Genomic DNA, 17269 nt, shown 5'->3' with positions numbered 1-17269 from the left:
TAACCTTCTGTGGCCGCTTGGAATCCAGACGCAGCGGGGACACAACTCGCATGCTCTTGCTCTTCCTTCCTTAGAGGTTTTTACGGTCAGGCTTGACAAAGCCCTGGCTGGGATGATTTAGTTGGGGATCGGTCCTGCTTTGAGCAGGGGGTTGGACTAGATGACCTCCTGAGGTCCCTTCCAACCCTGATATTCTGTGATTCTATGACCCCATCCCTAGAGCTAGACTCCCTGCCACCAATTCAGAAGCCATCCATCAAAGGGCAGCGGCGCCAGCCAATTCCTTACCAGCCACGGTGGGCGGAGGAAGAAGGGGAGCGCTATAGAACCCCACAGGCTGACACACACACACACACACACACACACACACACGCAAGAGGCCAGGACTCGGGCAGCTGTGACCCCAAAGCAGCGCGCCCTGCGCTCGGCTCCACACCCAGCCTGGGCCAGTCTCCAGCCTGCCCCGCAGGAACGCCTAGGGCGGAGCGCCCGGGAACACACCCGCCCCCGACCGCCAGGGACGGGGAGCCCAGCGCGGCCCCGCCGCATTGCTCCCGCGGCCACGGGCCCCGCCTGCTCGACACGGACCCGGGAACGTGGGGGGCGGGGGCTGCGGCTAGTCCCCGGGGCCGCCCCCCCCCCGCGGGGCCCGGTGGGCGCAGGCCAGGAAGCGAAGGCGGGAATCACCTCGCTCCCCGGCTGACCCCCCGTCCGGGCCGGGAGATACTCTTACCACCTGGCTAGGCCGGCTGCCTCCTTCCGTCCCACCCCCAGGTTCAGGGGTGGGAGGCGGGACTAGCCTGGCCCATCCCCTCGCGCTGAAATTCCACTAGCGAGAGGGCAATGCCCGCGTCAATCAAGCCTCATTCTGGCAGCCGATTGGGCCACGCCAGCTGCCATGGCCACGAGAAAGGCGTCGCTCGCCAGCTTCGCTCTGGCTGGAGAACAGCCCCACAGCCGGAAGCGGGCAGGTAACAGTCAGCTGCTTTGCTCCTGACCTTCGCGCTTCCCGTAGCGCTTCTTCCCGGCGCTCGCGTCTGCACCTATCGCGCGAGCCGCTGTGACGCGCTGCCGGCTCCCTACCTGACGGCACTTGACTCCTCCCAGTCCCACCGCCCGAGTAGCGAACGCCCCTTCCTATTGGCTGCGCTCTGCGCATCGGTAGGGAGATGCGCCCGCGTTCACGGCTTCTCAGGCCTGCCCTGCTGGAGGCTCGCAGCAGAGATCCCTCCGCGATCTCGCTGACTCCGTTCTAGGCAGGAGGTGTGCCGCCGAGATGGAGAGAAAAATAGTCCCCGCTGTGTGTGATCCACCCTGTGCAGCAGACACTTGGAGGGGGGGTGGCGGAGGTGCTGTGCGCCAGGGCCAGCGCGCGCCCATCTCTGCCATGGGGCACGTGTGGGGCCCGGCCGGGGCGGCTCAGCAATAGGGTTGCCAATGTTTTAATCACAGAAAATTGAACACGCCCCTGTTGCCGGCACAAAGGGCCGAGGACAGCAACAGTGGGGGTTCGTTGCCCGGTGTGCGCCGCACTAATTAACACACCAGGGTGGAGGAGCAAACCAGGTTTATTTGAGCCCAAATAAGGTGCAAGGGAGACATAGCAATCTCAAATCCTGCACACCGATACAAACAGGTCTCTCTCTTTATACATGATTTCAGCTAAGCATTCCCATCACCCCCACACTCCTCCTCTTCCCCCACCTTTCATTCCCATGCAGCAAATACACTTTGCAATAGCAATTACATTAAGCAGTTAAGTCATACTTGGCAAAAACCACTTTAGCTCATTAGTACTAATGAGGTGGGGCTGGGGATGCAGGGTTTGGGGTGCGGCTGAGAGGTTTGAAGTGCGGGAGGGGGTGTGGCTGGGGATGAGGGGGTTGGGGTGAAGGAGGGAGTTTGGGGCAGGGGGTTCAGGTGAGGGATCCAGGTGGGAGTGTGGGCTCTGGGGTGGGGCCAGCAATGAGGGATTTGAGGTGCAGGAGGGGGCTCAGGGCTGGGGTAGTGTGTTGGGGGAGTGCAAGGTACAGGAGGGATTTTGGGTGCTGGAGGGGACTCCAGGCTGATACAGGGGGTTGTGATGCAGGAAGAAGTGCGGGGTCCCAGCGGCGCTTACCATGGCTCCAAGGAAGCAGCTGCCAGGTCCCTATAGTGCAGCCTCTAGGCGCATGGGTGGCCAGGGAGGCTCCGCACGCTGCCCTCGCGGTTCCGGCCCAATGGGAGCTGCGGAGGCAGCACTAGGCCCCTGCTGCACTGCCGACTGGACTTTTAACAGCCAGGTCAAAAAACAGATGCCCAGGGGTGGGTGCGTCTGCATGGGTACCAGGGCTAGCAGGGTGCAAAGGCAGCGAAGGCATGGCAGGTTCAGCATCCCTACTCCTGCCCTGTGGCCTTGCGCTGGACAGCGAGCCCACGCTGAGCCTGCCACGCCTTTGCTGTCCTCGGTACCCGTGCAGGCTGGATTAAACCACGTGTGAGCACCTGACACAGTTGCACCCCAAATTGCAGCATGGAGCATAGAAATATAGGGCTGGAAGGGACCTCAAGCAGCCATCCAGTCCATCCAGCTGTGCTGAAGCAGAACCATGTAAACCTAGATCATCCCTGACACGTGTGTGTCTAACCTGTTCTTAAAAACAGGGATCCACAATCTCCTTTGGAAGCCTACATATCCCGTGGGCAGGGCCCCCCGCCACCGAATTACCGCCGAAGCGGGACCCGCCGCCAAAGTGCAGCCCGGTCTTCGGCGGTAATTCTGCGGTGGGGGGCCCCCGCCGTGGGTCTTCGGGGCACTTCGGCGGCGGGTCCCGGAACGGAAGGGCCCCCCGCCGCCGAATTACTGCTGAAGACCGAGCTGAACTTCGGCGGCGGGTCCCGCTCCGTCTTCGGCGGTAATTCGCCAATGGGGGGTCCTTCCGCCCCGGAGAGGAAGGACCCCCCACCGGCGAAGACCGGGAGCGAAGAAGCTCCTGCGCCTGGCACCGCAAGAGTTTTCTGGGGCCCCCCGGAGCGAGTGAAGGACCCTGCTCCAAGGGCCCCGAAAAACTCTGGTTGGGGCCCCTGTGGGGCTCGGGGCAAATTGCCCCTCTTGCCCCCCCCTCTGGGCGGCCCTGCCCGTGGGAGAGTGGTCAGGGGGTTCTCAACCTTTTTCATAAAGTGATGCCAACTCTCCTGATTATATCTCAATTTCACAGCATTTGGTTTATTGGATTTATATATTTGGCATTTTCTCTTAAAAGCGACATTTTCTGAAATCAAGGGGTTGCCTGAGAATTCAACCTTGAATTTGGATATCGCCTAGCGCAATGGAGTCCTGGTCCATGACTAGTCTTTGTAGGTGTTATGATAAAAGAAAAAGTAAATACTGTAATTTATGAAAGAGTAAGTTTCTGGCTCTTATGGTTGCAGAGAAAAGCTTAGTAGTACTTGTGGCACCTTAGAGACTAACACATTTATTTGTGCATAAGCTTTTGTGGGCTACTGCCCACTTCATCGGATGCATGCAGTGGAAAATACAGTAGAAAGATATATATATATATATACACACACACACACACACACAGAGAACATGAAACAATGGGTGTCACCATACACTAACGAGAGTGATCAGTTAAGGTGAGCTATTACCAGCAGGAGAGAAAAAAACTTTTTGTAGTAATCAAAATGGTCTATTTGCAGCAGTTGACAAGAAGTTGTGAGGAACAGTGTGGGTGGGGGGAAGAGGGGAATAAACCTGGGGAAATAGTTTTACTTGAAAACATAACTGAGTTGCAGCTTAAGGCTCAAAAGGCAAAGAAAAAGGAACCTCAGGTGTATTATTTACAATTTCATAATTTTTAAGACAATCTCATGATTTTGAAGGGTCTGACTCATGATTTTTGAACACTTGAGGTTGGTAATACCTGGATATATTTGGGACTCCCATAACTCAACAGCATACACAGACTTCTACTTCCCCCTTTAAGATTCCCTTATATTTGTATTTAGCCTGAAAACCAAAAAAAAATTTCATTGCAAATGTTTTTGCTTTCATGTTGAGACACTGACATTATGATGCAATGTAATATTGCCATCTACCCTGAAAATAAATAATTGAAGATTCCTAAATTATCTGGGGAGTTAAAGGCCTATCAGCCAGTCACTGATCTCCAGCAAAATAATGGAACAGCCAATACAGGACTCAGTTCTGATTCCACAATTCAAGAAGGATGTTGATAAAGAGGTTTCAGAGAACAGCCACAAGAATGATTTACAGGGTTAGAAAACATGTCTTACAGAGAGAGACTCAAGAAGGGCATGCTATTTTGCTTAAAGAAAAGGTTACAGGTGACAATCAAAGTCTGTAAGTACCTAGATGGGGAACAGAAATTTGATAATAGATGGATCTTCAGTCTAGCAGATAAAGTTATAACAAGATCCAATGGCTGAAAACTGAAGCTAGACAAATTCAAACTCAAAATCATATTTAACAGTAAGGGAATTAACCACTGGAAAATTTATAAGGGGCTGTAGTGGATTCACAATCATTGGAAATTTTAAAATCAAGATTGGATGGTTTTCTAAAAGATATGCTCTGGTGTAAACAGTTAATTCTGAGATAGTTTTATGCCCTGTGTTATACAGGAGGGCAGACTAGATGATCACTGTGGTCCTTTCAGGCTTTATAATCTATTAATCTGAATCCCACAAGGTCATTCATTAGCAGACACATTAAAATAAAGACAATCTTATTTGTTAGATTCCAGGCATGTTTCAGCCCTGTCCTAATTATCTGTCTCTTGTTGAACAGGTTGAATGTCATTGATTTGGCAGTGAGGTAGTTAATTTTACAGATACAGAAGACAACTTTTCTCAGTGTCACATGCACATCAACAGCAATTTTTCCAGCCACTGGAGGAGCGCTTCCTGGTCTCTGAAAAATAAATAACGTACAGTGTTTTAAATAGCTACCAAGGGTCAATCAAAGTACTGAAAGTCTGTAGAAAAATGAATCTCTTTGTGGAGTTTTTGTTGCTTTTACCTATAATAATTTACACGTACATAGAGGCTTTTGTGAAGCTTTTCATTCCTGTGAAGAGGAAGTCTGTCAGTGGAGAGCTTGTTCTCATTACCGGTGCTGGGCATGGAATTGGGAGAGCTACAGCCTATGAATTTGCCAATCGACAAAGCAGATTGGTTCTGTGGGACATCAATAAGGTAACACAGTAAACTTTATCTCCGGTACCACCTCACCCTGAAATTATTGTCTTTTATCAGAAAGAAATGTATCTATATACTATACATGTAACTCTTCTGCCTGGTAGTGTTGGCAACAATAAAGGATGGGCTCAGTACCTAGGAGACTCTCTTAACAAGGCTTAGCCTTCAGTCATCCCCTGTCAGCCTCCCCATTATTTTTACTAAAAATCACAGGTCACAGGCTTCCATGAATTTTTGTTTATTGCCCACAACCTGTCGGTTATTTTTAGTAAAAATAACGGTGACAAAATCTTAACCATAAGCAAACACCTGCCACACAGTACATTGGGCAGCGTCCTTTGCCTCAGTTTCCCACCTTGCAGTGTGAACGTCTCACAAATGAGTGCTCCTTTAACACACTTTAGTCCTTTCCCCCCACTTGCATTCGTTGTCCGAGGTCAGTAACATTCCCCAGAATCCAGGTTTGCATTTGGGTTGGTTTATCTCCCTGTCATAAACAAATAGTTAAGAGTTAAGGTCTCTTTTACCTGTAAAGGGTTAACATGCAGTACCTGATGACCACCTGACCAAAGGACCAATCAGAGACAGATTAATTTCAAATCTCTGTGGAGGGAAGCCTTTGTCTGTGTTCCTTGTTTGCTCAGAGCTCTCTTTGGATCTAAGAGAGGTCAGTCATGTCTCCAAGTTCTCCTGGAGTAGTTTCTATTATTTAATAGTGAGTATTAATTAGAAAGGTGAATTAGTCTTATAATTTGATTTCTACATTTGCAATTGTGTGTTTGCTAAAGGAAATTCTTTATTCCTGTTTGCTGATATTGCTTTCACTGAGAAAGAAAGGGGGAAGGGGGGATTCTCTCCAGAGATTGATAAATTTAGACCCTGTGTATTGTTCCAGCTTGGTATCACAAAGACAATTATTTTCTTTTTTATTCTTTAATAAATTCTTTTCTTTTCTATTAAGGACTTGGTTGATCTTTCTTTGGGTGGATTCTCAGGGAAAGAGGAGGGGGAGGTATCTCTCTGTAGTTAGATCCCGGTATCTCTCCTAGGAAAAGGGAGGGGGGAGGAAGCAGGGGGAATGGTTTATTTCTCCTGGGTGTAAGAACTCCATGGATTTGGGGCTCTTGGAATCCCCTAGGATTTTGGGGAAGGACTGTGTCTCAATCCACATATCTGATTGAGTGGTGGCAGCTTACTAGATCTAAACTAGGATTTTAGTTTAGAGGGAAACCAGTGCGGGTCCCCACATTGGAACCCAACAGCTCCAAGTGGGGGTGAGACCTATGACATGGTGGTAGAGGTGGGATTTTTCTGAACCATACAGCCATTGCTATTCTCTTCTCCTAAAGCAGGACTGCAGGTTAGGAGGGAGAGAGACCCCGAAGGCAAACAGACACAGATTTTCTAACTGGTATTGTTAGAGGCAGTTTTTTTTTCAGCTGGGCTAAGCTGAAAAGAGCTATTTTTTCAGGGTTAGAAGAAATCTTCAGCAAGGGGCTGGAGGGAATTAAGTTTTCCAGCAGGCTTTGTTGGAAGCAGTTTTCTTTCTGGTTGCTTGGACAGGCAGCTTGAGGAAAAGGGAGTTTTAAAGCAGTTTTTCAGGGTTAGAAGGAATCTTCAGCAAGTTTGGCTGGAGGGAATTAGTTTTTCTAACCAGGCTTTTGTTACAAGGAACACCCTGCTGAGAGGGTACTTAGCAATTGTGAGAGAAAGTTGCAAAACCGGGTTTTCTACCTTCTTGGGAGCCAGGAGGGGGAGATTGTTTTTGGTTTTTTTTGGAAACAGATTTTCAGCTGGGTTTAGCTGAGGGAGATAAGGTTTTCTAACGGGCTGTGTTAGAAAAAGACTTTTTTTTTCTTCTTTTTTTTTCCTTTTTTCTTTCTGTCTGCTTGAAAACAGCTAGGAAAGAGGTGTAAGTTTTTCTAGGAGGCTTGTTAGAAAGAACCCCCACTGTGAGGTACTTAGCAAGTGCTAGAAACAGGACAAACCAGTTTTTTTGGTCTTCTCAGTATATCAGCAAACAGCAGCTACACATTTGCAAATAAAAAGGTTTTGTTTCTTTTTATTCAGTCGTGAATAGAAAGGGTAGGAAAAGTGAACCAAGCAATACAGTTCACTGAATGCAGAGGGGTGTGGCCAGCACCAGAAAGCACAAAGACATGGAGAAGCAACAGGCCAAAGAGGCTAACCACAAGAGGGAGCTGGAAAAACAAGAAGCTGACCACAGAGCCAAAGAGGCAGCCAAAGAGGCTGAGCACAGGAACCAAATGAAGTTAAGAGACAAAGACCTGGAATTAGCAAGAGCTAACCCACATGTTCCAGTCAACCCTAACAATCCTTCTCCAGGCACAGTTCCCCATCCCAAGAAATTTCCCACCTACATGGCAGGTGAGGACAGTGAGGCCTTCTTAAAATTTTTTAAAAGGACCTGCCATGGGTACAGCATCCCTGAAGACCAGTACAAGGACTGGTCAGGAAAGTGGACTTTTGCTGTCTATGACAATTATTCTATCCCCATGCTACTAGGGGAAGACTTGGCCAACCATGTGCAGCTGTCCAAGAAGGGGGGAGTGGTCACCCGCAGCCAGGCCAAACAAGCAGGCACTCCCATCCCTGTTCCTGAGCCATCCACCTGGGCCCCGTCTGTGTTACCAGAGACCCAGACAGAGGTGGTGGAACCGGATCCCATGCCAACAACTACAACAGCCACAGTACATCCAGTCCCAGGACCGGAACTGGAAGAGCAACCAGCGGCAGAATCAACGCCAGCGCTTGCAACTCCACCGCCAGGGGGCGCCAACGGGCCTGAACTGGCAGAAGCAGCAAACAACTCTACCCAAGAGGCTCAGCCAGAGCCTGAAATATCACCTTGTGCACCAGCGGAGAGCGGTCCACAGTCAACAGAAACAACCTCTTCACCTACATCGTGACCAGAGGGACCCAGCCCAAGTCCACAGTCTAAGGAGGAACTAGTATCTCCAGCTTCAAGGAAACAGTTCCAGACTGAGCAGGAAGCCGATGATAGCCTTAAGACAGCTTGGGTGGCGGCACGGAGCAACCCACCGCCTCTCAGCTCTTCTAATCGGTCCCAGTTTGTTGTAAAACAAGAACTTTTATATAACAAGATTCTTTCTGGTGGACACCAGAAAGGCCAGCATCCTCAAAAACAGTTGGTAGTTCCAACTAAGTACCGGTACAAGCTCTTAAGCTTGGGCCATGACATCCCAGTGGTCATTCTGGGGTGAACATAACCAAGGACAGGTTGGGGAAGTCCTTCCACTGGGAGGGGATGGGCAAGAACGTTGCCAAGTATGTCCGGTCAAATGCATAAAAAGTGTTGTTCAATGTCAAATACCTTGTTGTTTACATACTTAGTAGTATAGGTAATAGTGCATGTGTTTTGTTAATCTGTTTATTTTAAAGTTCTAGAAGAAAATTTCCCCACTGTCTGCGATTTGGGGGGCGTGTCATAAACAAATAGTTAAGGGTAAAGGTCTCTTTTACCTGTAAAGGGTTAACATGCAGTACCTGATGACCACCTGACCAAAGGACCAATCAGAGACAGATTAATTTCAAATCTCTGTGGAGGGAAGCCTTTGTCTGTGTTCCTTGTTTGCTCAGAGCTCTCTTTGGATCTAAGAGAGGTCAGTCATGTCTCCAAGTTCTCCTGGAGTAGTTTCTACTATTTAATAGTGAGTATTAATTAGAAAGGCGAATTAGTCTTATAATTTGATTTCTACATTTGCAATTGTGTGTTTGCTAAAGGAAATTCCTGTTTGCTGATATTGCTTTCACTGAGAAAGAAAGGGGGAGGCGGGATTCTCTCCAGAGATTGATAAATTTAGACCCTGTGTATTGTTCCAGCTTGGTATCACAAAGACAATTACTTTCTTTTTTATTCTTTAATAAATTCTTTTCTTTTCTATTAAGGACTTGGTTGATCTTTCTTTGGGTGGATTCTCAGGGAAAGAGGAAGGGGAGGTATCCCTCTGAAGTTAGATCCCGGTATCTCTCCTAGGAAAAGGGAGGGGGGAGGAAGCAGGGGGAATGGTTTATTTCTCCTGGGTGTAAGAACTCCATGGATTTGGGGCTCTTGGAATCCCCTAGGATTTTGGGGAAGGACTGTGTCTCAATCCACATATCTGATTGAGTGGTGGCAGCTTACTAGATCTAAACTAGGATTTTAGTTTAGAGGGAAACCAGTGCAGGTCCCCACATTGGAACCCAACAGCTCCAAGCAGGGCCGCCCAGAGGATTCCGGGGGCCCGGGGTCTTCGGCGGCGGGGGGGCCCTTCCGTTCCGGGACCCGCCGCCGAAGTGCCCCGAAGACCCGCGGCGGGGGCCTCCCCACCGCCGAAGTGGGACCCGCCGCTGAAGTGCAGCCCGGTCTTCGGCGGGGGGGAGGCCCCCGCCGCGGGTCTTCGGGGCACTTCGGTGGCGGGTCCCGGAACGGAAGGGGCCCCCGCCGCTGAAGACTGGGCTGCGCTTCGGCGGCGGGTCCCGCTTCCCCTCCGCCCCGGCCCCAGCCTCTTACCCCCGGCTCCCTCCTCACCCGGAGTCTCAGCGTCTCGCGGGAACAGCCGCAGCGTGTCTCTGGCGGGGCCTGAGCCCCGTCCCGCTCAGAGCCGCGTGGTGAGGGGGCGGGGCTGTGAGCTCCACGCCGAGCGGAGGGAGCAGAGCTCAGCCCGGAGCTCCCAGCCCCGCCCCCTCCGCACGCGGCTCGGGGCGGGGCTCAGGGGCCCCGGCGGAGACTCGGCGCTTGATGCGCTGAGGCTCCAGGAGAGGGGCGGAGGCGGGAGCCTCCGCTGTTCTCTTGGGGGCCCCTGCAGAGCCCGGGGCAAATTGCCCCCTTTGCCCCCCCCTCTGGGCGGCCCTGGCTCCAAGTGGGGGTGAGACCTATGACAGAGGTCAGTAACATTCCCCAGAAACCAGGTTTGCATTTGGGTTGGTTTCTCTCCCACACCAGAAAAGGGATGAGCAATGCCGCTGCCAGCAATTACTGCCATTGCTGGCCGATTGCTGCTGCCTCTTCCACTGCTTGCTATTGCTGCTATATCTGCCACCACTTGCTGCTTGCTACTGTTGTTATCTCTGTCACTCTTGGCACCTCTGGGATACCATGTTCTAAGGTTCTGCCACTTGACTACTAAAGGGAATTTTAACCCAAAAAAGCCAAAATTGATCACTTTGGCAAAGCAGTCCTGTCTGCTGAACACCTAGGCAGAATAGGTGAGACACAATGCTCCTGAAGTCTTCACCCTCAGTTCGTGGCTAGATGGCAGGGGAGAGTTCATTCAGACCCTGGCTTACATCCACATTCTCACAAGTGCTCAACATCCACATTTGCCTCTAATGATAGTCAGACCACTGATTGGTATGCTGTGTGTAAGTAGAATGAGGATTTTGTGCCCCTTTAAAAGACTTTATGCTGTGGTTCACATAAATATTCACTTAAATGGAATTGTAGTCATCATGCCTGTCTGTTCCCTTTTCTTTTAATGGGGCACCATGATCTTGAAATCTAGTCAATTTGATGGAAGGGGGGAATTAAAGTATTTTCAGGTTCTACACCTGTCCCTGAGTCCCTTAGACAATTTTGATGGTTCTACAACCATATTTCCTGTTTTTAAAATGTTTTCCATTGCTGTATGGTATCAATGGAGAGAAAAAGCTATTTAACAACAACAACAACAACAAAAATACGCCCCTAGTCATGCAAACTTTTAGGCCTGATCTGTACTTAAAACTTAGGTCTACATAGCTACAATGCTTAGGGGTATGAAAAATTAGAGGACCGACTAGTGCTCTAATAATAGGATCCAGTCCAGGCACCTCTGAGAAGCTGTGATTTTCCCCTTTTTCATTTATAGCATGGCATTGAGGAAACAGCTGCAGAGTGCAGGAGGCTGGGGGCCACAGCTCATGATTTTGTGGTGGATTGCAGTAAAAGGGAGGAAATCTACAGTGCTGCAGAGAAGGTAAGACTGCAGTGTGCATGTCCCAGAGATTACCCAAGCATGCTACAGCTTCAGCGAAGATTGGGGAACAGAAGCGTGGGGTACCTGTGATGTTTTGGTGATCCCCAGACCAGTAAGAGGTTCCATCACCACCTTCCTTGTAACTTTGTGAGCCTCTGTGCTGTGCAGCTATGGTTGAGATTCCTGACAACAATAGCCAGTGCACAAGCATAAGGTCTCACGCTGGCTTCTGCCAGCCTAATTACTCCTACAGGGCGACACTAGAGCCCTTTCAGTCCTAAGTACCCCGAGATCCATCCTCCCCAATTTCTTCACTACCAGACACTCAAACTTTTCCCTTCTGCCTCTGGAGGCATGAAACCAGATACCAGTTTACTTTGGCACACTCCACAGTTTACACACCAGGGGCCTGCTTGGGGTGAAAATAAACAAAATGTTTATTTAACAGAATAAACACAGATTCAAAGATGAAATAGTAAGAGAGAACAAATGTATGCAAGTTACATGGAAACTAAACATACGGAGACAGCCTCAGGCTTTACGCTTCCATAGTAGATAATATCCCTTTCCTAACACAAGTTCCCTATTGTCTCTGAACGGTTTCCCAGTGTACCTCCTAGTCTGGATATGTATGTCATAATGACCATCCAGTTCAGAGCGTCACCTGCTTTCATAATATGCTTTTATAGTACAATAATACAGTGTGCATTCTACTGATCATTTGGGAGGTTTAAACCTTCCGTTCTCCCCTTGGGGTATGTGGCCCCTATTTATCACAGGACCACATTCACCTCATTCATATAATTAATAAAATCTCACTTTTCCCACCAACTTCTGCAGGAGGAGTTAACCAATAATTAAAAGGGAAAATGTCCATCCTAATGCTCTTCTTTATGTTTCCTTTTCGACATCATGCCTTTTCTGAATCTGCCCCTTGTGCACTCTTTGGAGTAGGGACCATCATTTTTTTAATATCTAGTCCAGTACTAATAACACTATGGGCACTTAAACATATAATTTTGTATTAAAAGTACTATAATTCTACAGATGAGTTAAACTAATTTGGGTAACTTTCAGCATCTTTTGAATCTAGTTTTTTAGAGCTCTGTAATTAATACTGGAGATTGATTCATATTGAAGCCCCAAATCTGCAACAAGCTCCCTGGGGTGGACTTGGAATTTGCATAATTTCCTCTGATGAAACCTGATTCTTTTGGTGATTTTTCTTCTCTGTAAAAAGCAAGGTTCTACAATAGGCTGAGGTTCAAAAGTTAAAACCAACTAAACTAGATGGTATAACACTGTCAACTCTACAATTCCTAGCTCTGCATGTAACTACGTATTTAAATTCTTTAATTTTTAAAAGGTGAAAAAAGACATTGGAGATGTTACCATCTTGGTAAATAATGCAGGAGTGATTATAGCTGCCGATCTGCTCTCAACTCAGGACCATCAGATACAACAAATGTTCGAGGTCAACATTCTCGCTCATTACTGGGTAAATGTCACTAGAGTGTCAATGTGTTAAGTTTAATAAAATATATTTTTTAACTATTTAAAGACAATAAATACTTTAGTTTTAAAATGCACTAAACAGTGACCTACACAGAAAATACATTTCTCTCTTGATTGCTCTGTTGCTGTCTGTCACACACACTTTTTCTTTCTTTTTAACTATTTTCAAGACTGCAAAAGCATTTCTGCCAGCCATGATGAACAACAACCATGGCCATATTGTCACTGTTGCTTCAGCAGCTGGTCACTTGGCAACTTCTTTCATGGTGACTTACAGGTATGTGATTTTAAATTTCAATCTCCTTCGCCATTTTTAAATTTTTGTTTCCTACTGACTAACAAGGGCTGTCCTTACAACCGACACCAAAGATACTATTCCAGTTCTAAGAGATTCTTGGAGAAGTTAGTGCTCATGTACAATATTATTCTAAGAGCATCCCTGTACCAGAAGGTAAGGGGCTCCCTGGTATCCAGCAGTGAATTTCTGCTGGCTTTTGACCAGCTCAGTGTACCCCAAGTCCCTATTGTTATAATCTGTATTTAAAAGGTCTCATGTGATATGTCACTGGAAAACTAATAATTCACTGATCATTAATACTCTTGCCTAATGAACGTGCAGTCAACCCACAAAGGATTATGCAGATGTGCTGAAATTAGAACTAAAATGTGTTTAAACTAGCCACGTCAAGGGGAGTTGATAAACAGGTTTTCTCCAGCCAATGGGAAATTGAGGCACAGAGAGTTAAATGACTTGCCCAAGGTCACCTAGCAGGCCAGTGGCAGCTCTGCCGCCCAGTCCAGCACTCTAGCCACTAGGCTACACTGCATCTTGCGAATAAAATCTTGAGAAGGAAAACTTGGTAAGATGACATTACTGAGCCAGCTGATCCTACTTGAAAGCCTACTGATGGATTGTATAGATAGTGGAGCTGCATGACAGATAATTTTCTGCCTATGTGAAAAGTAACTGGTATTGGGAACTGTTTTTCAGCCGGATCATTTGTAATTCTCTTTCAGTTCAAGCAAGTTTGCTGCAGTTGGATTTCATAAAGCCCTAACACAAGAACTTTCTGCATTGGGAAAGGATGGAATAAAAACATCGTGCCTTTGTCCTGGTTTTGTAAATACTGGCTTTGTCAAAAATCCAAGTATGAGGTAAGATTTGAAGAGCATTGAACAGTGGGAATCTCAAATACCTGCCCTTATCAGTGTCTTTTCTGAATATTACACTTTACTCATTTCCAGGTCTGGTGCTCTGTTCAATTATGTAAAAATGAAGATAATCAATACATAGTATCTCAGCTCCATAATGCCAGTTAACCCACCTAGTAGTTATATTTGTACTATCTTGATTCATCAGTATTTAAAGCATCCTAGTTTAAATTCATTGACCCTAATGATTCCATGATATTCAGTACTACTTTTAACATGTGCCTTTCATTTCAGATTAATGAAAGTTTTGGAGCCAGAGAAGGTTGCAAATAAACTGCTAGAGGGGATATTGACCAACCAGAAAATGATTTTTGTTCCATCATTTCTGAAGATACATCTAATATTGGAAAAGTAAGTACAGGAAATATTAGAAAACAAACTCTAGTTATAACTATTTCTTAATGTGCAAATGTCTAGATTTTTTTTTTATCTTGAAATTTGGTTTCAGAAAAAACACTCATTTTACTACAGTGGAACCAAATCAATAAAAGAAAGTATAGCAGGGTGGTAAGCCACTTGAATGATAAGTGATCAATAGAAAATGAAACCCACCCCATCTTCATTGATAAGTATGTTGATGTCAGATAGTTGTTATCCTCCTGTGACAGCAAATATCTGCACCAGAAAATGTTTTACAAAAAATATATACTAAGATAGTAGTCTTCAGATATGCTAAGGGCTGTCTTAAAGAGGTGGGTGACCAGTTGTTCTCCATGTGCACTGAGGGTAAGGAAATAAATAGTCAACTTAATCTCCAGCAAGGGAGACTTAAGTTAGATATTATGGAAAGCTTTCAAACTATAAGGTTAGTCAAATAGTAGAATAGGTTACAAAGGAGGTTGTGAAATCCCCATCATTGGAACAGGTTAGGCAGCCATCTGTCATGAATGGTCTAGGTGTACACGGTCCTACATCAGCATGGGGAGATGGAAAAATGACCACTTAAGACTTCCTCCAGCACTACATTGCTGCTATTCACGGTTTTAAAATATAACAATAGCACTGTCACAAAATAGTTTAAGTCAGGACAGTGTCTCTCTCTGTGATGGTACTAATAGCTCTTGCACACAAAAAAAGGTTAGTTGAGTCCCCTTCTCACTGGCTCTGAGGGGCCCCTTTTGCAGTGGAACCAACGTGGTTATAAGTGCACAGAGGGACAGATTTGTGGTTAGAGGTGTTAGGGGATATGCAGAGGAAGATGCACTTTCTGTAGAGCATGGTGTCCCCACTCTGCCTCAGTGAGCAGAGCGTGAGGCATGGGCATCTTGGGGGAAGGTCAGAAGTGGGGCCAAAGATCCTGCTGCGTCACAATCTTCCTGACCAACATGTCAACCTTCCAGGCCATCAGTCTCATAAAGGCTAAAGTAGCTTCTTTGGAACGGCTCCAAAACTGCTCTACAGCCTAGGAAGCAGGATTTCTCCCCTATACCTCCCCTTGCACTTCTGCCCAACACCCAACCTAGTTACAAGATTTGCCCCAGAGTGCAGATCCAGCACCAGGTACTGCATGTCAAATTAGCTTATTCAGAATAACATTTCCAATTAACTATTTCACTGTTCGATGAAACACCACTGACAGTAGAGCACAGGATCCTTAAACTGATGTCACACTCCACAGAAAAAGTCTTTGGCTACGTCTACTTTTAAAATGCCACAGTAGCACAGCTGCCATTGTGCTGCTGCTGTAGCATTTCAGCGTAGACAATTACAGTGAGGGGAGAGGTTCTCCCATCGGCGTAGATAATCCACCTCCCCAAGAGGTGATAGCTAAATTGACGGAAGAATTCTTCCATCATCCTAGCGCTGTCTACCCTGACGGTTAGGTCAGCTTAACTATGTCTCTCGAATGCAGATTTTTCACACTCCCGAGAGACTTAGCTACGCTGATGTTATTTTTGGCTACATGTGTCCACAAACATTTGATTTGATAAATCCTAAATTTGGTTTGTCCACAGAAACATAAAGTTGGAGGCAAACTGGGGTGTGACACAACCCTGCTGCAGACTGTCTATGTGGACCCTGCTGGCGTGCATTAACAGTTCATTAATGTGCTGTGATTAGTCCCATTTCAAAAAGGACTAGGTTGTTGGCTCATTTTTACAATTTTAGATTTATGAGCTAAAAGCCCTCATTATACTGAGTAATAAGAGAGCTAACATGGCTAAAATGTGCATGCAGCGGTGGGGACAGACAGAGTTACAAACTTTTGGCAGCTGTACAGAAAAGGTTATTATTAGATAAGTTTCAGAGGTGGCTTATAAAATGACCCACATAATCTCAAAGTTTCTAAGCCTTGAGAATTCAGGGTTTAGGGTCCCGCCAAAGCCATTAACAGTCATTGAGATAACCTAAATCGAGATTTTTTTTAAAAATGAAATTACTGACGTTATTTTCTTGGGACCCAATAGTAACCGGACATGCAAAAACCCATGGGAGGAACGCTAGAGGGAGGAAACTTCACCTGACACTCTTCACGTAGCTGCCACCAAATCATAACCACAGAGTGTGAGGGCTTGCTGCCCTGTGGGAGAAAGAGGGCATCCAGTATACAAATCCTTCAGCAGAAGCACAAGAGCATCCCTGCGCCTCCAGCAGTGGAGCCATGTCGCCACAGAATGCTGCACAGGCCTTGGAATCCCCACGAAGGGAGGCAGATTGTGGTGGAATGGGGCTGCACTCTAGGAATAACATATTTTAGGGCTGTTTAATTCTTTGGCCATATTCTCCACAAGGGGGAAGTTATTTGCATACATTCAGCTCCCCCTGGCCCTCCCACTCTGGCCCCAGGCCAGCGTCTCCTCTTTCCCATTATCCCCCTTTCCTATAGCAGGAGGGAGTCCAGCAAACAGAAGTTCCGTGGATCCTGGGGAGATGATCGCACACAGTTTTAACGTTTCTAATCATTATTTCAATTAAATGTTTCAATCTCTCTTCCAGGATTCTTCCAGAGCATGCCTTGGCAGCAGTGTACAAGCTGCAGAATATTCAATTTGATGCAGTTGTTGGATACAGAAACAGGGTCATAAGTGATTAGGTCATCACCCTCCCCCTCAAACCGCACAGGCTGCAGATGGGTCATGTTTTGAGTTCAGATCAATTATTCAATGTTTTGATTCATTCAGAGAAAAAATGGAAGACCCATCACTTGCCTTCCCACAACAGCGATAAACACTGCTCTGAGCATCAATGAATTTCTGTAGGTAGCTGGCTGGCTGAGTTCCTATTACAATGATTATTTTAATGCTTCTGGGATTTGCTAGTATTGTGTAATTAACTGAATATGTTAGGGTGCCAAGAGCTTTAGGTGGCAATCTTTTTATCATTCTAAATCTAAATAAATAAATAAAATAGACACATACACA

General features: G+C 46.8%; 2 protein-coding genes across 11 annotated transcripts in view; one reads left to right on the top strand and one right to left on the bottom strand.

Moving 5' to 3' along the window:
• NUDT9 (nudix hydrolase 9) overlaps window positions 1–1172 on the bottom strand; it is a 38626-nt gene extending 37454 nt beyond the window's left edge. For 2 of the 10 annotated variants that reach the window (XM_045018625.1, XM_045018627.1), the window contains exon 1: window positions 734–953. The gene's annotated coding sequence lies outside the window, so the exon portion shown is untranslated. Of the gene's footprint in view, window positions 1–687; window positions 954–1083 lie in introns of those variants that run through there. The other 8 variants (XM_045018624.1, XM_045018633.1, XM_045018629.1 and 5 more) reach the window with 8 other exon arrangements.
• A 3696-nt stretch (window positions 1173–4868) lies between these two features.
• Window positions 4869–17259, top strand: LOC123371321 (estradiol 17-beta-dehydrogenase 11-like). Its single transcript, XM_045018792.1, has 7 exons — window positions 4869–5199; window positions 11073–11180; window positions 12547–12678; window positions 12866–12972; window positions 13713–13850; window positions 14142–14258; window positions 16845–17259. Exons 1-7 carry the CDS (start codon window positions 4990–4992, stop codon window positions 16939–16941), a joined length of 909 nt encoding a protein of 302 aa, XP_044874727.1. The 5' UTR covers window positions 4869–4989; the 3' UTR covers window positions 16942–17259.
• Window positions 17260–17269: the final 10 nt, after the last annotated feature.

The sequence above is a fragment of the Mauremys mutica genome, chromosome 5, assembly GCF_020497125.1.
Source record: "Mauremys mutica isolate MM-2020 ecotype Southern chromosome 5, ASM2049712v1, whole genome shotgun sequence".
In the NCBI taxonomy this organism is placed as follows: domain Eukaryota; kingdom Metazoa; phylum Chordata; order Testudines; family Geoemydidae; genus Mauremys; species Mauremys mutica.
Note: the sequence above shows the minus strand (reverse complement) of the source record. Positions and strands in the feature narration are given on the sequence as shown.